This window comes from Sus scrofa, chromosome 17 (genome assembly GCF_054392235.1).
Source record: "Sus scrofa isolate SSC_HxYL_T2T_F1_AM1 chromosome 17, Sscrofa_HxYL_maternal_Yorkshire_Landrace_v2.0, whole genome shotgun sequence".
Lineage (NCBI taxonomy): Eukaryota > Metazoa > Chordata > Mammalia > Artiodactyla > Suidae > Sus > Sus scrofa.
In genome coordinates, this window is record NC_139399.1 from 48,778,544 (window position 1) to 48,802,803 (window position 24,260).

Here is a 24,260-nt window from a genome sequence, read left to right on the forward strand (position 1 = left end):
GCGACCTACACCGCAGCTCACAGCAACGCCCGATCCTTAACCCACTGAGCAAGGCCAGGGATCAAACCTGCAACCTTCTGGTTCTTAGTGGGATTCATTTCTGCTGCGCCATGATGGGAACTCCACATTGTCATCTTTTAAATTCTCAGAGTTGTATAAAGTAGGAGCTTGGCAGGTGAGAAAAAAATGGAGGCTCAATCAGCCTGTGGTGTGGAGTAAACAGATAATCCAAGTGAACGCCTAGCATGTGTCAGGCACAGTGTAGGCACTGGATTAATAAAAGCGAGGTGGGATACTGATTACTCAGTGTGGGGCATGTTTTTTGCCTCAAGTTGCTTGCAGTCTGGTCGGGGAGGATGGCCATCTACACGGCTATCTGAAACGCCAGTGAGTTCCGTAGCAGAAAGCTGAGAAGATGAAGCTTAGCGCTGTTTTGGACAGCCTGTGTGTGGTAGGCCCATGAGAGCTTAGGAAGTAACTTTACATGTGTTCTCTGCTATCCGTGAGGTTGGGGTGTCACTCTGTCTTACAGATGAGGAAACTCAAGTGACTAAGTGGTATTTTCAAGGCCTTAGAGCCACAGAGGCTCAGACTACATCAGATTGGCAGACCCAAAATCCAGTATTTTTTCAGTTCTAGTCCTCTGGCAGACATGCCTCAAATATTATATGCTTTACTGTGGTGAGGGTCCTTTCAAGCACTAGGTGGTTGGGGGATAGAGCCTGGGGCTCCCAGAACCTCCCTCATGTACCCCCTTGTGCCATTCAGATATTTCTGTCATCAGAGTTGTGGGGAAAATTTTTGAAGTGCCTCTACAGGATCCTCTGATAGGATCTCAGAGGCAGGTCAGAGGCTATCTCAAATGTCTTCTTTTGTGAGGTCTTCTTGATTCCCCACATCACCCTATTTGAGTTATCAAAAGTAGCAATTTAAAGAGTACTTTTGTTTATGAAGCTCCTTTAACCCTAATATCATCTCGGGGAACCTTATGTTGTAAATAGGCCAGCATTATTATTCCCATTTTATAGATGAGAAGATATGAGGAGATTAAATATTTTGTTAAGGAGTATATAGTTGGGACATAAGCCCAGAGTTCTCTGACGCCAAAACTTTTTTTTCAAGTATCCAGTGCATCAGTGCACTTAATACTTCAACTCTACCTGTAGTGCTTTTGTTTATTAGAATTAACCAGCATTTATTTCATTCATACTAGTTATGTCTCTTTCATAGAGGGAGAAACTAGACCCTCTAGTTGTAATGTGCACAGCATTTAACAGTGCCTGTTACAAAGTTAAAAAATAGGAGTGGAGTTCTCTTGTGGCACAGTAAGTTAAGTATCCAGCAATGTCACTGCAGTGCCCTGGGTTGCTGCCACTGCTGTGACGCAGGTTTGATCCCTGGCCCACGTGCCATGGGCATACCATTCCCCTCAAGAAAAAAAAAGTGCCTTAGGAGTTAAATTATGGTCTCTGACATTATTTGCTTGGCTGAGTAAAGGATCCAGGCAGCACTGTCTAATAGAGCTTTCTGTGTTGAGAGACGTGCTTTCTGTGTGTGCTGTTCAACAATGTCTCCTCTTCCCACGAGCACCTGAAATGTGACTAAGGAGGTAAAGTTTCAAATAAATACAATTGAAAATTCAGATCCTGGAGTTCCCGTTGTGGCTCAGTGGTTAACGAATCCCACTAGGAACCATGAGGTTTCGGGTTCGATCCCTGGCCTTGCTTAGTGGGTTAAGGATCCGGCGTTGCCATTAGCTATGGTGTAGGCTGGCACCTACAGCTCCGATTAGACCCCTAGCCTGGGAACCTCCATATGCTGCGGGTGCAGCCCTAGAAAAAAAAAAAGAAAAGAAAGAAAGAAAATTCAGATGCTGAGTTTTTTGTTAGCCACGAATTAAGTGTTCAGTCACCACATGTGGCTAGTGGCTACCAAGTTGGGCAGTGAGGAGCTGGAGGACAGTCTTCCAAGAATCGGTGTACAGTTGCCTGATACCCAGACGTCCTTCATGAAGTGAAAATGCCCCTGCACTAAAGTGGGAAAAAGATTCTGTGCTCTAATATTCGAATTGACCAGCCCCTTAGTTTCTAACCCACACTGTGTCTTTAAAAGTAGACATTTCTATCTATAGTCAAGTCATTTCCCTAAAGATGTTCACAGATGGTCTCTGATTTGCCTCCAAATATTTATGAGACTTTAGAATTTTTTCCTGCTTAAATACTACTGCTATTCCTGATGTGTTATTTTCTTTCTATTTCCTAGGAATAATTCTTAATTTATCCCTTTGGGCTCTATTCTAGGTAGAACTTCTCCCCTTCTTTTTAGAGCAGCTTGGTGTAAAATGGTCTTAGATGAACATTTTTTAGTAGTGTTTTTGTATCTTGGCTTGAATGCAGGTAAATAGGCCTTAAAAAACAACAACAGCAACAACAAAAACTTCTTTAAATGTCAAAACCAGCTGAACAAGTGAAAAATTTTGCTCAGATGGTTTTTTCAACTTTGCACAATAACTGTTTCAACCAGTTTAGAATGGGCCTGGGTAGGGAGTGAATGGATCTATACTGTCATATTGGAAAGACATTTGAACAAGTGAGTTATCACCCAGGACTGGAGTAGATAGAGGGCATGTGTGTTGTGCGTATTATGACTGTGTGTGTTCACGTGCTCTAGGACTTTGTCATATTACCCTTACACACACGGTGCTTATGTTGACTGTTCAGGATGCTGGATGTGGAGGGGATAAAGTTAACGTAAATAAATTCCTTTTGCTAAGTTAGAGAGTGATAAAAGTTAATTGGCGTTATCGATAGTGAAAACCTTGGCTCTCGGCTGTCACATTTGTACTACTGCAAAATGTATCAGGTCTTGAGTGGCCAAACTGATACTTTACAATATGGATTCTGGAGGTTGTTTTGTTTTTTTTATTTTTCTGGGGCTGGGGATGGAACCTGCCCCACAGCAGCAACACTAGCCACAGCAGTGGCAGTGCCTTAGTTGTTGAGCCACCAGGGAATTCTGGGTTCTGGGTTTCTAAACATAAAGTATAGCAATTATTTAAAGCTTTACTTAGTCTGATTTGCTTTTTTTGAAGTTTAGTTTTACTTTTGAATCTGCTAACTTTCATGGCATTATAGATTGGGTAGTGTAACTTGCTGTACCATCCTAGAACAAGGTTTGCTTTTAAAAAAAGCTTTTTGCAATAATCATACCTCTACAGCAACAGTAGGATATTGTAGCTATTGTTCTGCTTTTGACTAATAATTAGAATAGTTAAAGATAGCTCCAGGTTTTCAGCATTCTTATCAGTTGGCCATCTAAACTAGGTTATTACCAGAAGGTTAATACAATTCAAGATATCTATATTTAATTTTATGAGCACTTTAAGTCATCAGTTTAAACTATAACATGCTTTAAAAATCTTGTTTTTAACTTGAATTATCCTCCTATAGCTACATTTTAAAATGTCAGCTCTTATGCCTGCTGTGTCAGAATTTATACTGCTGTGTGCATTTCAAAAGAAACAGAAATGGAGAAAGCAATGGAGTAAGGACTAGTAATTCAGATGTGTAAAGGTTGACATAAGGCTTGATGAGTTTTTCGGGTACTTTAGCATTGGAGGAAACTTAATGTTTTGAACTACCTGGTTGTGTTCTTATTTATATTTTTTAAAAGAAAACTGGGACCAAAAATAGTGATGTAAGTTATGGTTGAGAAGTTATATGCATAGAAGTCAAGAAATTCAGTGGTGTTCCCCTAAGCAACTGTAACTCAGACATATTGCATGAGGTTTTTATGGTTTAATATATGATATCATCTAGAGTAATAGGAAATACTATGTTTAGTAAGTATAAGAGAGAAGAATTATGGTTTTTGTGGGAGCCATAATTTTGCATATCCAGGTTTCAGAGGGGTGTAAATTTCAGTGATCATGTAGCATTAATATATGTTTGTGTTTGAGATAAATATCCATTGGTGCATCTAGAGATTCCTCTGGGTTGTAGAGTTGGTATCATTGACTGATTATGATTATTGGAATGTTCAAAGAGAAATTATTGGTCTAGAAGCATGAATTACAAGAATCTTTTTTAAAATTAAAACCTAGCTCAGCCTTTTAGTATGTGGTATTTGATAATTAACAGTGAGTTAGAAATGTTCATCTTTGCGATAGAATAAATGAAAACCGTGGTCTTAACATGTCTTCTGGAGAATATTGACTGCTTATCCTTTAGGAGTTTTCTTTGGATTATCTTCGTTTTTACTGCCAATTTATTACCCTGGTTAAAATAACAGAGAAATTAAAATGGCTCATGCTTGTTTTTTGTTTTTTCGAAATTGTATTCTCAGACTTGTTTTATTAGAGACCTCCAGGAGTTCCTTAAATTGTTTTTTCAAACATAGCAGTCTTGACCTCAAGTAGATAATGTTATCTCAGTGTTCTTTAGGAATAGCTTAGGGCAAAAGAATTGTGGGTTGAGAATTTCTTTGGTATAAGTTAAATTATCTTTTCTTTTTTTCCAGCCAAATCAAATAGAAAGCTTACTTTTCTGTACTTAGCCAACGATGTCATCCAGAACAGTAAAAGGAAAGGACCTGAATTCACTAGAGAATTTGAATCTGTCCTTGTGGATGCTTTTTCTCATGTTGCCAGGTATGTTTTTTCGTTTTTTTGTTGTTGTCAAATGCATTATTTTTTCCTCTTTTTTATTCTTTGTGGTTTTTTGAGTTTTTTGCGTGTATGTGAGTGAAAGCCTTTGTAACTTGACAACTTCATACTTTAAAAAGATATGCCCTATCGAGAGTGTTGCAGAGGCCAAATTATGGGTTTATATTTTGCCTGGGCCCTTGAGAACTATCTCAGATATGTACATATTTTGATGTGTTGAAGGAACTCAGTCTAGCACTTGAAATACATCTTTTCTCCTAGATGTACACAGTATTGAATTTATTTCTTGAATATGGTATTTTTCTTGGTTTGGCTAAGTTGTCTCATTAGCTTATAGTCAGAAAACAAAGCTAAATAGTACAAAAGAACTTTGCAGTTACAAAACCTTAATAGCAGGAAATTAGTTGCTTATGCTTTCGTTTCTTACTTAATTCCTTCTGGATGTCTGGAAGTCTAACTTAAAATAGTCATCATTACTGTAGCCGCAAAGGTAGTAATTATTAATGTGCAAAGTAGGTATTTGGCTCTGTCATATTAAGTCTCTGCTACTATTGTGTTTTGTGACAGAGAGCATGGGAGCATAGAGCATACATATAGCTGATATCACAGTGTATGCATTTGATTTAAAGTTTTATAAATCATTTTTACTCATTTAAAAACAAATTGCTTTTTGTAGACATAAGTTAGTTGTCCAGAAGGAGCAAAGAGAAATTATTTTTTACTGGAATATTACTAAATGAGCATATAAAACTAAACATCTTTGCCAAAGAAAACTGGAAGAGTGAGAAGGAGACTAGTGGGTTAAAGAAAAATTGTTAGGGCTACAGTGTGAGTGAAAGACCTTGAATGTGAAAATAAGCCTGGCATTCCATGAAAGCTTTGGGAAAGTTTGAAGGAATGAAATGAGAAATGCAAAAGATTTTTAAGAAATGACATTTAGCTTTATAGAGATGGAAAAAAGATTTTTGTCAGTGTGCTCTAGTCCCCCCCCCCTTTTTTTTGGTGAACATAGATAATAAAAAAGCAGGTGTGTTAAGAACTTGAAAAAAATACTGAATCCTCATAATAGAAAGTAAGCTTAGAACAGATACTAGAGTTGCCACCTGAAATTGGAGACGGGCTTTGTCTTGTTTTGAGGAGATTTAGTTCACAGTTTCTCAGATGTTGGCTGTAGTTCTGCCTCCGACATGGTCTGAGTAGCCTTGGAAGTGTTACTTAGCTTTTTGGGCCCAAGTTTCCTAATTGGTTAAAAGTGAATGTCACCACCTGTCTCATTAGAGTTGCTGTGAGGCTAAAGTAAAACACCAGTGCCCAAGCTCCAGTCTTCACTCATTCATGGACTCAGTATACTAAATTATAAACTGTGAAGAGAAGGACCATTTCTTTTTTGTTCTTTGCTGTATCCCGGGCACCTCGTAGAGTATCTGGCACAGAGCTGCTGGGTTACTTAGCTTAGGGAACACCATTTTTTTTTTTTTTTTTTTTAGTCTTTTTGTCTTTTTTGTTGTTGTTGTTGCTATCTCTTGGGCCGCTTCTGCGGCATATGGAGGTTCCCAGGCTAGGGGTTGAATCGGAGCTGTAGCCACCGGCCTACGCCAGAGCCACAGCAACGCGGGATCCGAGCCGTGTCTGCAACCTACACCACAGCTCACGGCAACGCCGGATCGTTAACCCACTGAGCAAGGGCAGGGACCGAACGCGAGACCTCATGGTTCCTAGTCGGATTCGTTAACCACTGCGCCACGACGGGAACTCCTGGGAACACCATTTAAATAGTCTTGATGTGACTGATGTCCCAGGAGCTGAGCAACATTGTGGTCTGCCCTGGTACCGAGTAAGAAGTGGTTGTTGAATGAGTTCATTAATTTAGGGTATAGGAAATTGAGTAAAATAATTTCCTATAAGGATAGTAAATATAATATTTTTACTTAAATACTGAACAATAATTACTAGCTGCACCCAAACCAAAAAAGCGTAAGTAGAAAGGGGTAGGAAAAAGAGGATGAGCAATATGAGGATTAAAAATTCTTTTTCTATTTGGTTTTATCTTAAAACCTTGGGAGGCATGACAAAAGTGGCAAATTCTGTGGCATTGTGGGCAAAATAGACCTGGTCCCTTTAAATTAAAAGAAAAAAATAGCCCTGGAGTTCCCGTTGTGGCTCAGTGGTTAACGAATCTGACTAGGAACCATGAGGTTGCAGGTTCGATCCCCGGCCTTGCTCAGTGGGTTGAGGATCCAGCGTTGCTGTGAGCTGTGTTATTATGCATAGATAAAATTTTCACAAATTTTCTCCTTTCATAAATGTAGCAATATGACATCTTTCTAGCTCTCATTTCATGTAACCTTTGGAATATATCTCAACTTAGAAAAATAAAGTCAGTTTAAAAGCTATATTTTCATACTAGGCTTATATTCTAGTTGTAGACACGGCTTGAATCTGGTGTTGCTGTGGCTCTGGTGTAGGCGGGTGGCTACAGTTCCAATTGGACCCCTAGCCTGGGAACCTCCATATGCCGTGGGAGCGGCCCTAGAAGAGGCAAAAAAAAAAAAAAAAAAAAATAGCCCTGCTACCTTTCGTTTTTGCATTTTTCTTATTCTTTTAAAATCCTGTTTGGGTATTGTATTCAAGATCCCCATGTTTCTGAGCTCCCTCCCCATCCCCACCCCCATTATTAGAATAGAAAGTCCATCCACACCATTTCAATCCTGATGACCTTATCAGCAGTAAGAAGTACTCTTTGTACAGTTTTTCTGTGGCCAACTGATGAACAAAGATAGCGGACCCATTAGTATTGACCAAAATTGACTAGGAATCTCTACAATAATTTCCTCCTAACTCCTCTCTCAAACCTTATGCCCCTTAGGAAAAAACAACAAACTTCTCAAGTCAGAGAATGCTGCCAAGCTCATAGGGTGGACTTAATTTGAACAGCAGTTTAAATAACCAGACTTTAAACTTACTTTCCACACAAAGGTCTTCTTGTTTGTTTTCTCAGTTGGGAGATAGTTGTACATTTCATTTTTCCTTCAAGATGTTATTGAGTGCCTTTTTTGTTGTGAAGTACTGATCTACACACTAGGAGGGCAGCAGTGAACACGGCTGGCAAGGACAGAATGAACAAGCTACTTTGAGAGGGTGATAATGTGGACATAATAAAATAGAGTAATGTTCTGGAGTGGGATTTCTTCTAGTGTGGTGAAGGAAGGAAGTGACATTTGAGGTAATCATGCGAAGTAGGAACAGCTATTAAAAAGAACCTAAGGTAGACATAATCTTGGCATGTTACGAAGATCAGGATGAAAGCCATTGTGGTTAGAACACAGTGAGCAAAGGGGAAAGTGGCATCCAGATGAGATCAGAGAGGTGGGCAGGTGGCAGTCACATATGCCTTGAAAACCTTGGGAGAGAGTTAGGATTTGTTTTGATGGGATGACAGTGAGGGGTTTTAAATATAGGGAATGATATATTCCAAATAGCTTGTCAAAAGATCCTTCCAGCTTGGGGTAGAGAATGGATTATAAAGGCCAAGGGGCATGAGTCTGGAGGGTATGGCTCTAATTTAGGCTGGAAATGACATTGGCTATAATCTGAAACAAGATAATAGCTTTATTGAATGTTTATTTTATGGGTAGATTTGTGTGTCTCCTTCCCACCGCATCTACCATGTAAAACTGATATGATTCCTTGGAATTGAATGGGAGCTGATAGTGAGGGAAAGGAGAAATCAAAGACTATTTCTAGGTTTTTGACATAAATAAGTGGATGGCTGATGGTCCTGTTTACTGAGATGGAGATTGGGGAAAAGATGTGGTAGAAGAAATAAAGACTTTTTTTGGCCATATTAGGTTGAGGTGGTTAATGGATATTCTAAGGGGTGATGCCAGATAGCCAGATGAATGAAATAGTCTGAAGCTCAGTAGGAAATAAATTTCTGAAGACATAAATTTGGAGTTATCACCATATACATATTTATTTCCTGTGATGTCATGGGTCCTCAAGACCACTGCCAGGTTTGGTGACTTGCTAGGAGGACTCACAGGACTCAGTGTATAGATACAGTACAGTGAACGGATACAAAGCAGAATTAGCGAAGGGAAAAGGTACAAGGGCTGAAGTCCCAAGGAGACCAGCGTAAACTTCCAAGAGTCCTCTCAGAGTGGAGTCACACAAGACACATAATACCCCCCCAATTTCTTTTCTTTTCTTTTCTTTTATCTTCTTGTCTTTTTAGGGCCAGCGTAAACTTCCAAGAGTCCTCTCAGAGTGGAGTCACACAAGACACATAATACCCCCCCCAATTTCTTTTCTTTTCTTTTCTTTTCTTTTCTTTTCTTTTATCTTCTTGTCTTTTTAGGGCCGCACTTGTGGCATGCAGAGGTTCCCAGGCTAGGGGTTGAATCGGAGCTGTAGCTGCCACAACAGCCACAACAATGCATGAACTGAGCCACGTCTCTGACCTGCACCACAGCTCACAGCAGCACCGGCTTCTTAACCCACTGAGAGAGGCCATGGATTGAACCTGCATCCACATGGCTACTAGTCAGGTTTGTTAACCACTGAGCCACAACGGGAACTCCTCTTTTTAGGGCCACACCTGCAGCATATGGAAGTTTCTAGGCTAGGGGTCAAATCAGAGCAGCAGCTGCTGGCCTGCACTACAGCCACAGCTGCAGCCACACCAGATCTGAGCTGCATCTCCAGCCTACACTGCATCTTGTGGTAATGCCAGATCCTTAACCCACTGAGCGAAGCCAGGGATCGAATCCATGTCCTCATGGATACTAGTCAGGTTCTTAACCTGCTGAGCCACAGTGGGAACTCCAGTTCCTCCCCCATTGAATTATGACAACACGTGAAGTCTTAGCTACCTGAGAAGCCCATTAGAGTTTAGTACATAGGGGTTTTATTGGGGTTGGTTAGTTAGGAAATGGTGGGAACACTCCTGAAATCCACATTCCCAGATACCAGTCAAGGGCCAACCTTGTAAAGCAGGCCTTTCTCAGGCCAGCAGTCTCAGGCCTGCTCTGCTAACTCTTTTCTGCACAATTGCAAAAGACTGTTTCTGCTCCACCTTTACATGAGGTACCGTTGGAAATGGTGAGGATGCTTAGAATTTCTGCCCTGAGTAGGCCTGCTGTGCCCAGAATGAGAGAAACAAACAAATCATAGTGGGTATACCAAGGCAGTGCCATTAGAGCTGCAGAGGAAGAAAAAGTCCTTTAGCCAGCTCAGCCTTCAGGTATCCAGTTGACACCCCAGGCAGCAGCTCTATGTGTATATAATACACACGTTTTGCTTTTTAGATCAATTTTAAGTGATCAAATTTATAATTAATTAGAATCAAGGCACATACTGAGTTGTGTTCCATGTAACACGTTATATATGTACTTTCACTTTATTCATTGGTAAGTGACAAAGAATTTTTTTTGGTGTTTTTTCATTTAAAGAGATGTTAATTTAGAATGGAGTTAGTACAACTTGAAAAGATAGCTCCTTCTGTCATAAAATGACTTAACTGCTTTAGCAGTATCCAGTTCCAGGTGCTAAAGTGACTTCCACTTCATTGGAGCTACTTTATGACAAAACCTCACCAGTGAAAGGATTGCTTGACTATTGTGTCTATATCTTTGGAACTTAGCTGGCAAACTTTGATTTACTGTAGTGCTGAAAGAATTAGCTTATCATGGTTAGTTATTTTCACTAAACTAGAGCTCCCCTTTTGGCTTTAGCCTTTAGTGGTGAATGTCTTCTGGTCATAGCAGGTTTGAGCATCAGTATCCACTGTCAGTAATATGGCTGCAGCTCTACTCACAGTCAGGTCTGTCCGTCCGTGTCCTGTGTCCTGTGTGTCGTACACCCCCCCACCCCCGTCAGTCTTAAGCCCCAAATAGTCTCAGGGATGGTAGTTGGTGGTTGGTGTATGGTGCTTGGGTAGGTGTTGTGCCCCTCCCAACCCTTTTCTTTTTTCTTTTTTTTTCTTTTTTTTGTCTTTTTGCCATTTCTTGCGCCGCTCCCGTGGCATATGGAGGTTCCCAGGTTAGGGGTCCAATCAGAGCTGTAGCCGCCGGCCTACGCCAGAGCCACAGCAACGCTGGATCCTTAACCCACTGAGTAAGGCCAGGGATCAAACCCGAAACCTCATGGTTCCTAGTCCGATTCTGTTAACTGCTGAGCCACGACGGGAACTCCCTTCCCAACCCTTTTAACTAAGTACTTGATTAGAGTTTGTTGTCATAATTGGTTTCTCTTTTAAGAGAATTTGCAGAGAACTGATTTTATGCTAAAGGTACCAACCAGTTCTGATTAGTTGTGATTTTGTTACTGTAGTTACAACAAACTACTTTGTTTTATTTTTTCTGAAGGTACATTTGATCACATTAGGGACTTCCCAGTGCCTTCAGGATAAAGGCCACACACTTAATATGACATTCAGGGTCCTCTATAATCTAATTCCACTCTGTCCCTTCAGATTCTTCTGCTCTTTCCACACACTCCCCATATACTTCAGCCACTTGAATGACTCACAGCTTCTTCCTCCTCCCTTGTTCTGGGGGTTCCATTCATAGGCATATGCCCCAGTGGCAGGAAGTGCTGAGTAGAAAATACTTAGGGATGAGATTGTGAGATGGAAAGGTGAGGGGCTGCTGGGTCAAGCCCTAGAGGTTAGGACCTAGCCCTTGTTCTTTGTATTCCAAGCACAGTAGTTGATAAACCTCAATAAATGAGGTGAGTACTTAGTTGATATCTGACATGATTGACCTTGATGTAGTAAAATGACTGTTGAAAATTAATTGTATGGCCTACTGAAACCTATCTGAGAATTTAAACAAAAAAAAAATCATGGGAGTTCCCGTCTGGCGCAGCGGTTGACGAATCCGACTGGGAACCATGAGGTTGCGGGTTCGATCCCTGCCCCTGCTCAGTGGGTTAACGATCCGGCGTTGCCGTGGGCTGTGGTGTAGGTTGCAGATGCGGCTCGGATCCCGTGTTGCTGTGGCTCTGGCGTAGGCCAGCGGCTACAGCTCCGATTAGACCCCTAGCCTGGGAACCTCCATATGCCACGAGAGTGGCCCAAAGAAATAGCAAAATGACAAAAAAAAAAAAAAAAAAATCATGATTAAATATTTGTTGGCTTGTTCTAGGGCATGTTGCATTGAGGGGAAAAAGACAAATCCCTGCCCTTGTGGAAATTACATTCAAATGGAAAGAGAAGGAGATCCCGTTGTGGCTCAGCGGAAACGAATCTGACTAGGAACCATGAGGTTTTGGGTTCGATCCCTGGCCTTGCTCAGTGGGCTTAGAATCCGGCATTGCCATGAGCTGTGGTGTAGGTCACAGATGCGGCTTGGATCTGACATTGCTGTGGCTCTGGCGTAGGCCAGTGGCTACAGCTCTAATTTGACCCCTAGCCTGGGAACCTCCATATGCTGTGGGTGTGGCCCTAAAAAGAAAAGAAAAAAAAATGGAAAGAGAGTATAAACAACAGCTACCTGTGTAGTGTATCAGAAGAGAAATTATATGGAGACAAATTAAGTAATAGTGTGATTTTAAGTAGCAAGATTAGAAAAGGAGTCACTGAAAAGGTGCTGTGTGAATAAATATAGATCTGAAGGAGAGCAAAGAAGCCTTGCCTGGCCTAAGCCTTTAGCTGTCTGGGGAAATTTGTGGTTCCTGGCGAAGTGAACAATGGCAAAGTGAACTATAAGTGCAAAGGCCCTGAGGCAGGAGGGCCAGGAAGCTGTTGTGGAGGGAGTGAGGGTAGGAAGTGAGGTCAGAGAAATAATGGGCTGGGTTGAGAATCGCTTTTTAGGCTTTATTGGGACTTTGATTTTATTCTGAGGGAGAAGGGGAAGAGTCTTTGGATGTTTTGAGCAAAGGAGTGACATGATCTACCTTAAACAGACAGAGTAGTTAGAATTGTATTTTCCAGACTTGGGAAGAGATGGGTGGAATACAGGGTATAAACAGGGAGACCAGTAATAAGGCTATTGCAGTAATCAGGCAAGAGATGATAGTGGCTTGGATCAAGCACTTAGCAGAGAAAGAGGTGAGAAGTAATTTGTTTCTAGGTATTTTTGAAGGTGGAATAAAGGTTGTTTTTATTTTTTGTTTTTTTGCTTTTTAGGGCTGCACTTGTGGCATATGGAGGTTCCCAGGCTGAGGGTCAAATTAGAACTGTCGCTGCCGGCCTACACCACAGCCACAGCAACGGGGGATCCGAGCTGCCTCTGTGACCTATACCACAGCACATGGCAACGCTGGATCCTTAACCCACTGAGCGAGGCTGGAGATCGAACCCGAGTACTCATGGATACTTGTCAGGTTCGTTATCCACTGAGCCACAACGGGAACTTCAAGGTTTTTTTGTTGTTGTTGTTGTTGTTTTTTTTGTTTTTTTTTTTTTAATCATGAATATTAGGGTTATCTCTTTTTAAGTTTTATAAACTATCAGTGGACATTTTTTCCCTTTTTTCATCACCCTGACCTCTGACTTTTAAAAAAAGATTTAACGAAAGGATAACTCATTTGTATGTACCCTGATTTACTTAGTACTTTGGCCCCAAACAATTTAGTGAAATTTGCCACTAGTAATTCAGAAGTAATAGTTTGCCACTAATAATTCATAAGTCATACAGTCTGACCAGATTAGGCAGAAACCTCAGCTCATCCTGAGTGTTAACATAAGTTTTATTTATTTATTTATTTATTTTTTTGTCTTTTTGCTATTTCTTGGGCCGCTCCTGCGGCATATGGAGGTTCCCAGGCTAGGGGTCGAATCGGAGGTGTAGCCACCGGCCTACGCCAGAGCCACAGCAACGCGGGATCCGAGCCGCGTCTGCAACCTACACCACAGCTCACGGCAACGCAGGATCCTTAACCCACTGAGCAAGGGCAGGGACCAAACCCGCAACTTCATGGTTCCTAGTCGAATTCGTTAACCACTGCGCCACAACGGGAACTCCTAACATAAGTTTTAGAAAAGTGCTGTCAGGGCTGGGGTGGATGAAACTCCCATTTGAGTTGCATTTGGTATGGTTTCTTGTTGAATGAAGTTCCTATTAAAGGTATTGCCTTAGATACTAAATGTTAGGGTAGCCCTTCCTGTCTCAGCTCCCTCACTGTAAGATCATTGACATCTAGACGGTCTCACAAAACCCGAGCAATTCATAGTAGCACAGTGGAGGTGAGGGAAGAATTCTTTTTCCTTTCGGAAAGTTCCCCCATGCTTCTACTTGTGATCTGACATTTTATGTAAGCAACTGTTTCACACTGAGCTCAAGTTATGGTCATATCACTGAAAAATATCCTGTTTTAAGAGGGTAATGTCAGGGGGAAAAACCCTTCTAGCTTCTTTCAGATATAAATTCTAAAGGACTGTATTATGCCTGGTGTGTTCTAAGATTATCTGCTAGATGCCTTTATGTGAACCTAGAATATAGAGAACCTGGAATATAGACCTAGCCCTGAATTAATTATGAAGTAATGAGTTTGAAGTTGAGATCAGTCTTGACATACATGTGTGTACGATTATATTTATACCTGTTAGAGATGTTGTTGTTTAAGCATTGATGAGTTATTGTGAATTTATCCCCCATTTTAAATATTTGGTTTTAATCTTTTTTTTTCTATCCTTAAGTTTTGGCCTACTTCAGTTTCCAGCAGTGTGTCTGGCACTAGATTTTAATTAATGCCTTCTAAAAAGCAAGCTGTCGCTATTGAAATGATTGATTTTTGAGAATTCTGTTGATAAAAGTCAACCTTTGGCTTTTTGCCCTATTTGCCCCATCTTTCAAGGAGGATAAAAGACATGGATTACTTTTATAACATAATTCTTCTCTCTTCTGTAAATACCACAGGAAGAACGTAGTGTCTGGTTAAGTTTTGAATATCTATTAATTACAGTATGTACCTTACGCTTCCTTCTGTTTTTAAATATGTAAATCATTTAGTCAGTTGTTGATTTCTTTTTTTTTTTTCTTAAGTAAATCTGTCCTAATTAAAAACAAAAAATCTTAAGCTTATATATATCTTTTCATCTTTTCTGGGCAGAGAGGCAGATGAAGGCTGTAAAAAACCTTTAGAAAGATTGCTGAACATCTGGCAAGAAAGAAGTGTGTATGGCGGCGAGTTCATACAGCAGCTGAAGCTGTCTATGGAGGACTCCAAGAGCCCTCCCCCCAAAGGTAGAAACATCACCACATGTTTACAGCTCTTGGTCTTTGCCTACTTTCGAATCACATTTGAAAAGCTGCAGTGGGGGTTGCTGTGAACCACCAGCGATTGTATGATTCTTCAGAGAAAGATGATCATAAATGATGGTGAGAATTTATGTAGTGCTTGCAGCGTGAAAGCCTGGTTCTAGTATTCATGCTCTTCATCATTTCATACCCTGCCTTCTGCTCTGTATTCTCCTTGGTTCGCTTCTGCCTTTCGGAGACTTTCCCTGCACAGGGGAAAGGAACAACAACATTGTTTAGCGTTCTGGGAAACTAGAAGGACCTAGGCTAAGGTTTGGTCCTAGCCTTGCCACTACTACAGGATCTTGGATAAGCCCTTTCGCCCTTGCAAAACCTGGTTCTATTAGATACTGATGTAGTTTGAGGACATACTTTTGATGGTTGCTAGCTTGCTGTCTAAAATTGATTTTGGTCTTTGCTGAACCCACAATATCCTCAAGTAGTGTGGACATGTATGTGTATAAATTTTTTTCCTTCTTGAGAGCTGTCTTATTTTTTTCTTTAAAGAGGAAAAAGATCAAATGTTATTTGGTCCTTTGGCTTCTGGTTAGTTGTGGTTTAATTCTAGGTGGCATGACATGTTTCTAAGCTGCAGGTCTGATCTGACTACACACATATTCATTGCCTGGAGGATCAAGTCCAAGTACTTACATAGTATTTAAGACCCTTTGTACTGTGAACTACTTTACTTTTCTGGGTTCTTCTGCCATTTCCTCACCTGTACCATATTCTTTGGCCATTCCCAACAATTTTCCCTCTGAATGTTCTGTTGGTACCCCTTCCTTTGCACCTGTGTTGCCTCTGCCTAAAATGTCCTTCTGTCCCCTTTGTGTGGTGAACTCATTTTTAAAGAATGCTGCTCTCATTCTGACTTCTCTGTTTGCTTGTCTGGGCACATGTAGCCATTCCCTCTATGTTCCTCTGATACTTTGCACACACCTCTGCAGTAGAGTATAACCATAATTAGCACAGTGATAATGTCATTCATTCATAAGTCTTTATTGTATACCTTTCATGATCTCTTCCAGGTCTGAGTATATAGGCATCTTAAGGTCAGGTAAATTTCCTGTGAAACTAGAGGTTTCTAAGAACGATATAACTGCTTTCAGACTGCAGATCATTATTGTTTTACTTGGAGTTGATAGAAAACAATTTTGAGGTCACTCTGGAAAGCAGCATGTTTCCTACCTTGGATTCTGGCAGTGTTTGTTTTGTGTCTTTTGGAGGTATTCTGCACAGTGTTGGGGAATTACCCAGTATTCTTTTCTTTCCTCTGACTTCAAGTTCATTGGTAAACAGTGCTGATTTTTTTAAAAACACCTTTGGGCAAGTAGGAGAGTTCTGAAGGACGACATTTGAAGCTAAGTGTTGAATTTCAATTAAACAAGCATTTGCCAGACATGTGCTTTGGGTTAACAGCTATGCTAGATGGGATAGGAAAGAGCAGGAGAGGAGTGAGAATTGTTCTACACTCAGGGAGCAGTCAGACAAATTAGTAGATTCAAAAAGAGCTCTGTTGAGTCTCTTTTTTTTTTCTTTTTTTTTTTTTTTTTTTGATGAGCATCTAGATTTGTTAACAACAGTAGAGGCAGTATTCTTCTAATGTGGAGGATAATGCTGATCTAGAGATAATTTTTCTTTCTCTAGTTTATAACGATGAAAACACGTATCAAAAGGTTCCAATGTGTGTATTAGTCTCAGCTAACTCGTTCTGTCTTCTTTGGACCTGAGTTATCAGAATATTTCACACAGTCCTTTCAAAATATTGATGAGTTTTCCAGAAGTTTATTTCCAAATTTAAATAGTCCTTTTATATTTCAGCCTTAATTCACGGGTAATTTTTTGTCTTTGGACAACTTTCGGAGAGTATGAACTGAGGAATTTTGTTTTAGAATTGGAGTTTTCTTGAGTTTGTATACCCATCTCCCTAGGTACAAGACCCAGGTGTTCTAAAGTTGTCTCTGTTCTGGGAATACTTAAGCTGTTGATTGTCTGAGTGGAACTTCATTATTGACTTGAGTCCCACATAAATTACACAGTATCCTGTAGTTGTGGCCTTGAGAAAGGAAAGGTAGATACAAAAGAAATAACATCTACTGAGCACCTATTCAACACCAGCCTCTCTGCTAGCTGCTTTTCATGTTATTTTAGATCCTTACAACTACTCTGTATTTGGTATTTTTTCAGATGAAGATATTAAGGCTCAAGGATTTCCCTTAACCTGTTGGTGATGCAGTGGCTTAAGAATCCAACCGCAGCATCTCTGGTTGCTGTGGAGATGCAGGTTTGATCCCCGGTGCAGTGGGTTAAGGATCTGACATTGCTGCAAGTGTGGTGGAAGCTTATAGCTGTGGCTCGGATTTTGATCCCTGGCCTGGGAATTTCCATATGCCGCTAGTGCAGCCAAAAAAAAAAAAAAGATATTAAAGCTCAAAAGGGTTTAGTAATTTTTTCCAAGATATAATTGATAAGTAGAGAATTCAAATCCAGGTCTGTATAACTTAAAAGCCTATATCCTTTCTTTTTTTTTTTTTTTCATTTTTTAAAGTTTTATTGAAATATAGTTGATTTACAATGTTGTGATAATTTCTGCTGTACAACAAAGTGATCAGTTATGTTTACACATGTCCATTCTTTTTCATATTCTTTTCCCATATAGATTATCACAGAATATTGGATAGAGTTCTCTGTGCTGTACAGCAGGTCCTCTTTGGCCAGTCATTCCATGTACCAGAGTGTGCATGTGCCAATCCAAGCCCCTAGTCCAACCTCCCCTCCTCCAAGCTGTCCCCCTTTGGTAACAGTAAGTTTGTTTTCAAAGTCTGTGAATCTCTTTGTCTTCTGCAAATTAAGTTCGTTAGTATCTTTTAAAAGCCTGTTCTCTTCCTACACAGTATTCCTTGATAATCTAAATGGAAGAAGAATCAGAGAGAATGGATGTGTATATATGTATGACTGAATCACTTTGTTGTAGAGCAGAAATTATCACAGCCTTTTAAATTAACTATACTTCAATAAAACTTTGAAAAAATAAAGCCTGTGTTCTCTACACCATATTTTTTCCTTGAAAGCACAGAGAGTCAGTAGACTTGAATTCGGGCATCAACTCATGAGCAGTTCACTCAGCTTTCCTGGCCCTTGGTATAGTTAGATTAGCTATTCAGAGCAAGGGTTTGAAATTGGACTTCCAAGGTATGAAACCCAATTCTGTCACTTCCAAGCTGTGTGAGCTTGGGCATGGCATTTGACCTCTCTGAGCCTCAAGTTTCTTACTGTACAGTATGACTGTTATAGTAATACCTCATAGGGCTATGTGAGGATTACTTGAGATAACGTAGGTAAGATGGTATTAGTGTGATCATATGACTTCTATTTGGCAGCCCCCCTCCCAGTTCTAATATCTAATCTCCTTTTCTAAATATAAATAGCAAAAGTCAGAGGAGACTTGTTGGTCTTTTCAGCCCCCCGGGTTTTATGCAAGGGCAGAGAGCATGGTGGTTAGCAGCAAAGGCTCTTGGCCCAGCTTCCCGGGTTGAGGTGGCCATTCAGTTCAGTGAGATGATAAATATGTACAAGTAGATGCTTTCAGAACTGTCCCTTAAGTGCCAGCCGTTTCTTTGTTGCAGATCTTTTTCTCTCTACAAGTAAAGGTTAATGTGCTTTTTTAAAAAAACTTCCCATATTTTGAGGGAGGGAACAAAGAATGAGGGAACTTTTGCAAACAATATGTCTTTAGTCTTTTTTCATTATAAAAGTAATATAAAATCTATGAGTTTTGTTTTGTTTTGTTTTCCCTTCAATCGTGGAAATTTCAGTTGGCTCCTTTGGAAGATCCAGTTTTACAAATAGATGACTATGTTTTGTAACATGATTTGGGATCTTTCAGTCTAACTTTTTACCTTAAAATTGGTTTCACAGTCTGCCACAGTGTCTGAAATTCACCAAGGTCGTGTCTCTAAGGGGCATACCATAAACCCTTAGGTAACCAGATTACTTGAAGATTAACTGGGTACAAGGCCCCTTGGAGACACAGGGACATGTTGGAAGATAGAACAGAATGTGTGCAGTATGAGGACAGAAGGATTTTGGCCCCTGTAGTGTTTGCCCTGCCTGTTAATACAGTGATTGAGGGAGTAAGCAAGGGGGTGTAGCTCCTGTGGTCAGAGCGGAAGGTACCTGATCTGAAATCCAGACACAGCAATGGGACTGGTAGATTTTCTCAGTCATTTTAACGGCTGTCTGACTAGACTGAGAATCCTGGATATCCTCACTGCTAACTCTGTACAGACATGCAGGAGAGAGTCACCAGCCCACGTGGGTGAAGGGAAGCAGGGATGGTCATTTCTGGCACAGCACTAGGGCTTTCCAAGTGCCTTGCTTCTTCTGCTTTCAAGAGGTTTCAGAGTCAGATGTGTTGACACCTTGTTGGGTATTAGAGGGATATAAAGGAACAAGTCACTTAATGTTTGCATCAGAGAGGTAAGGCCAGTGGCCATGCAAAATGGCAAGGGCCAAGTGTGCTTAGAGAGGCCCATGCACTTGCGGGAGTCCAGGGAGGTGATGATTGCAAGAGGGAGTACTCAAGGTGATTCTACCATAACCATTACCCAGTAGGCTTTGAACTTAGGTGGCCTTTCCAGGATTTTGAATAGAGGCATGATGGAGTGAGAGCTCTGCTTTAGGAAGATAGAAGAGTGTAGTCTAAGTTGGAAAAAAGTGACTGGTGGCAGGGAGCCCAATTGGGACAGTGGTTTGGACAAGGCATGAGAAAGGATAGGTGGCTGATAAGCTTTGGGAAGGAGCAGAAGGAGGAGATGGGGGAGAATTCCTTATAGGTGTGGAACTGCTGGAATTTGGGACTTGGGAAGAGATTCTGGCTCCAAGACACTGTACTTAGAAGATGGGACCAGTGAAAGTGTTCATAATGGAGTAGGGCTAGGAGAGACCTGGAAAAGTAAGACGATAAAGGTTACTTCCTATTGTACCCTTATGGAAGACATCAGGATGGCAGAGGACAGAAATGCCCTCCAATTATTTTTGTCAGTTTGATTTCAGACTTGTATTGCTTCAGGTGAGTGACAGTGTGAATTGGTAAAAAGAACTGCAGGTTAGGAGGCAGAAGACTTTTGCTGTGGGACCCACACTTAGACTAACGAGCCCTCTGACTTTGAACAAACCACAGCCTGTGGGCTTTGACATTCTCATGAAAAATGAGGTGGGAAACAGTGGGAAAAGCAAAGACATGGGTCTGTCTCAGGCCCTCCGCTGCTGAAATTCAGTGATTCTGAGTGTCTGAGGTCTTTAGTGATGTGTGGTTTTCATGTATAATAATTTCTCTCTGAGAGTTTAAAATCTGCAGGATTCAAGTTTTATAATTTTTTCTACCTTCTTTAGTGTATTTAAAAATTACATTTTTTGAGCATTCTTCTAGGTGTTTGGAAGTGAGCAAAACTATATACGTGTGTGTGTGTGTGTATATTATTATCTTTTTCTCTTGTGCTTACATTCTAGTGGCCCCTCATCAGACATGGCTGCTTTCATTAGTGTCATACCACACACTACACATGAATTAGGCAGCCACTGTGTGCAAAGTACTTCAAGATGTTTCTTATGCAAATTATATCCTTATAGAGTTTCTCTTTGAAGAATACAACAGTCCTTGCTTTGCATAGTAGTACAGGACTGTAAAAATGACCATTCAAGCTGAAACTGCAAAATGATCTTAATAATCAGTGGGAAGAATTACAGTTATTCTGTGACTTAGAAAATTTTTTGTCAAAGAATTAAAAACTCACTGTTCATTACAGTTGTATAGAGAAACAACTGTAAAGTTCAGACTTATTTAGCATGCTTTAGCATAAATTAGAAACATGGTGAATTAAAGTATTTCTGTTACAAACTTGTCAAGAGCAGTTTGAACAAAGCTTGTTGCATCTTCTCCATCTTTGTCATACTCCTTCCTAAGTTGTGGATCAGCTTCTAACATTTTATCCTTTGCTTTCAGTGTTGTGATGTATCTCTGTTAGTTCCTTAAAAGTGAAGTTTTGGGTCAGCACCACTTCTTCCAGGACACTGTCATCCTTTTCATCACAGCCACTTGCTTCATTTAGGGTGATAAGTTGGCCTTCACTCAGTTCCTCTGGCTCCAGTCTCAAGAAGTCATGGCATGAGATTCCTGGAGTGGCACAGTGGAAACGAATCTGACTAGGAACCATGAGGTTGCGGGTTCGATCCCTGCCCTTGCTCAGTGGGTTAAGGATCCAGCATTGCTGTGAGCTGTGGTGTAGGTTGCAGACGCTCCTTTGGATCTGGTGTGGCTGTGGCTGTGGCATAGGCGAGCGGCTACAGCTCCAATTAGACCCCTAGGGTGGGAACTTCCATATGCCGCAGGTGTGGGCCTAAAAAGACAAAAAATAAAAATAAAATAAAATAAAATAAAATAGAAGTCATGGCAGTGCCAGTATCCCCACAGCCAGCTGTTTCTTCTACAGCTCCATTTATGTTACTTTTGAATTTCATTTCCAGCATTAATTTTGGTTTTAGTTTCTTTGTTGCTCTCTCATCTCTGATAGTCAATTCCCTGTTTTGATTATTCAGTTTCATAGAATGTCATGTGGATTTGTCACTGGGAGGCAAACAACACAACTAGTTTGCTGTCTGTGTATGAACTGAATAACAGAGGTGCAGTGACCAATTACTGACCTTGAAAGAAGTGATGTGGTCACTAATCTTGATGCGCTTCTATCATTTACGTAATGATTTGTGGGCTGAAGTTAGCAGCGAAGTTTGTTTTCTATGCAGTTACTTAGAGTAAATATGCCGTGGTAAATTTGAACTTTGTTGTTGGGGGAATGGTGGTGTTTAACCAAACCATGGTAATAAATCTGTGCATAATAGAGTAGCACAAAGACAGGACTGCCAGTAATGCAAGTGCTACTGTTTCTTTTCTTTAGTAGAACAGACGAACAAAAACATTAAGAAAAAAATAAAGCCCTCAGTATTGACTTGGTTTTCATGTCAAACAACGTTTGGTCAGTTAATGTGTAAGGTAGAAAACAGGAACTACATCCTTGGCTCCAGAAGAAAACATTTCGTTAAGCGGGAAGTGTACATTATTCTGTTTATAACTCAGAGTTCTGAGGCAGGTGGACGGTGTCCCCTCATTTGACAGATGAAAAGAAAACTGTGCTGCTGAGTAAGTTAAGAGCAGTGGAAAGAGCACAGATTTTGAAGTCATACCTTTACATGAGGTATTTAGCTTCTCTGGGTCTTCATTTTCTTACCTATAACATGGAGATACTACATCTTAGGATTGTTGGGAGGATCAAATGTAAAGAAACTATTGCAGTGCTTTCCCATATTAGGTGTCCAGTAGTTTCTTACTTTTCAAACCTGTATTTCTCATTTGGTTTTATGTCCCTCATTTGTTTGACATTTATTTTATATTGTCCAATTTAATGCAAAAGGAATGATTTTGGAATTATCACTCTGTCATAACAGTTTAAAATTACACGGTACAGATAATTTAAAAACTGTAACCTGTTAGCCTCAAAAGTGGTCAATTTAAATAAAAATGGTGCCTTAGTTTCTCCTGTGGCACAGCAGGTTAAGGATCCATCTTCGTTACTGCAGTGGCTTGGGTGATTGCTGAGGGGCAGGTTTGATCCCTGGCCCAGGAACTTCCACATGCCACTAGTGTGTCACCCCCCCCCGCCCCCAAAAAATGACTTAAGTAATTTCTGTCAGTAGTATGTCCTAATGCCCGATAATGGTTATTTTAAAATTCAAGGTAATACTTTGTTTTGTTTATAGATCAATAGTTTAAACTGGTTTTTTTTTTAGGGCCACACTAGGGGTATGTGGAGGTTCCTAGGCTAGGGGTTGAATCCAAGCTACAGCTCCCGGGCTACGCCACAGCCACAGCAATGCAGGATCCAAGCCATGTCTTCGACCTACACCATAGCTCATGGCAATGCCGGATCCTTCACCCACTGAGTGAGGGGATCAAACCCTCAACCTCATGGTTCCTAGTCAGACTTGTTTCTGCTGTGCCATGATGGGGACTCCTGTTTTTAGAGTTTTTGATACGGTTTTATTGTTGGGCTTCTCTCTACTACTTGTTTTCTGAAATGATCCTGGAAAGCTTAAAGTATCTCATTTTATACATGGTACATTTCCTACAAACCATCAGCTTACTTCATTATATTCTGATGTTGTTTCTTACCATTTTACTTCTCCTGTTAACTCTTTTTGAAGATAATAAGCTTTTTAATGAAATGCATTAGTTAGGTAAGTTTCACTTCTAAATTTTTTTTTCAGTAGTAGTTTTCCAGTGAGTCAGTATGAAATGACAGACTAAGGCCATTTTGATTCTTTTCAGTAATGTGGGGAACAACCACTGATTCAAAGTAACTGTTGTAATGGTTAACATTAAGCCGTCTCTGGAAATGTGTACACCCCTTCTACCCTTTTTTGCATGTGACCCATTGTGCATAGCATTTGACTCTTAGCTATACAGGCTGTAGTGACCCATATTTGTCACTTTTTTCTTTGCTTTAGCAACGGAGGAGAAGAAATCTCTGAAGCGAACTTTTCAGCAGATACAAGAGGAAGAGGATGACGACTATCCTGGAAGCTACTCTCCCCAAGATCCTTCTGCAGGACCCCTCTTGGTATGTCCTGACCCCAGAGAGTAGGGCAGAGTGGCTTGACTTGACCACTAGTTGAAGATGCTGGCCACAAGGTGGCGCCAGTAACCAATAGTGTGGACTCACCAGAGTCTGGCACTGGGTGCAAGATCCATCTAGTGGCGCGTGCCAGATAGCAGGCTTGATTTTGTCTTTGCATACCCTGACTCTGGGATGGATTTGTGTTTTACAGAGTATTTGGAAGGCAGCCATGCTCACCACTATACCGCCAGTGTGTACAGAGTACTTGGATTTGGCTTTTCTTAATTTCTGGAAGTTGAAAATATTCTTAAAAAAATAGACTCTTGTAAAGGGATAGATAATGTCACAAAGACATTCAAAAGCCCTCCATGTGGCTTATCTCCAATAGCGTGATTGTTTCTAAGTAAACAACAAATTAGTTTCTTTTTTTTTTTTTTTAATATATATTTTTTTTATTTTCCCACTGTACAGCAAGGGGGTCAGGTTATCCTTACATGTATACATTACAATTACATTTTTCCCCCCACCCTTTCTTCTGTTGCAACATGAGTATCTAGACAAAGTTCTCAATGCTATTCAGCAGGATCTCCTTGTAAATCTATTCTAAGTTATATCTGATAAGCCCAAGCTCCCAATCCCTCCCACTCCCCCCCCTCTCCCATCAGGCAGCCACAAGTCTCTTCTCCA

General features: G+C 40.6%; 1 protein-coding gene across 8 annotated transcripts in view; it reads left to right on the forward strand.

Moving 5' to 3' along the window:
- The window catches only part of RPRD1B (regulation of nuclear pre-mRNA domain containing 1B), an 83,651-nt gene that overhangs the window by 1,684 nt on the left and 57,707 nt on the right, over positions 1-24,260 (forward strand). For 7 of the 8 annotated variants that reach the window (XR_014832302.1, XR_308771.4, XR_014832303.1 and 4 more), the window contains exons 2-4: positions 4,519-4,648; positions 14,717-14,850; positions 23,464-23,576. Coding sequence is in view for 4 of the 8 variants with exons in the window: in XM_085003872.1 (XP_084859998.1) it covers positions 4,519-4,648; positions 14,717-14,850; positions 23,464-23,576 (377 nt within the window). In the remaining 4 variants the exon portion in view is untranslated. The remainder of the gene's footprint in view (positions 1-4,518; positions 4,649-14,716; positions 14,851-23,463; positions 23,577-24,260) is intronic. The other variant, XM_085003874.1, reaches the window with a different exon arrangement.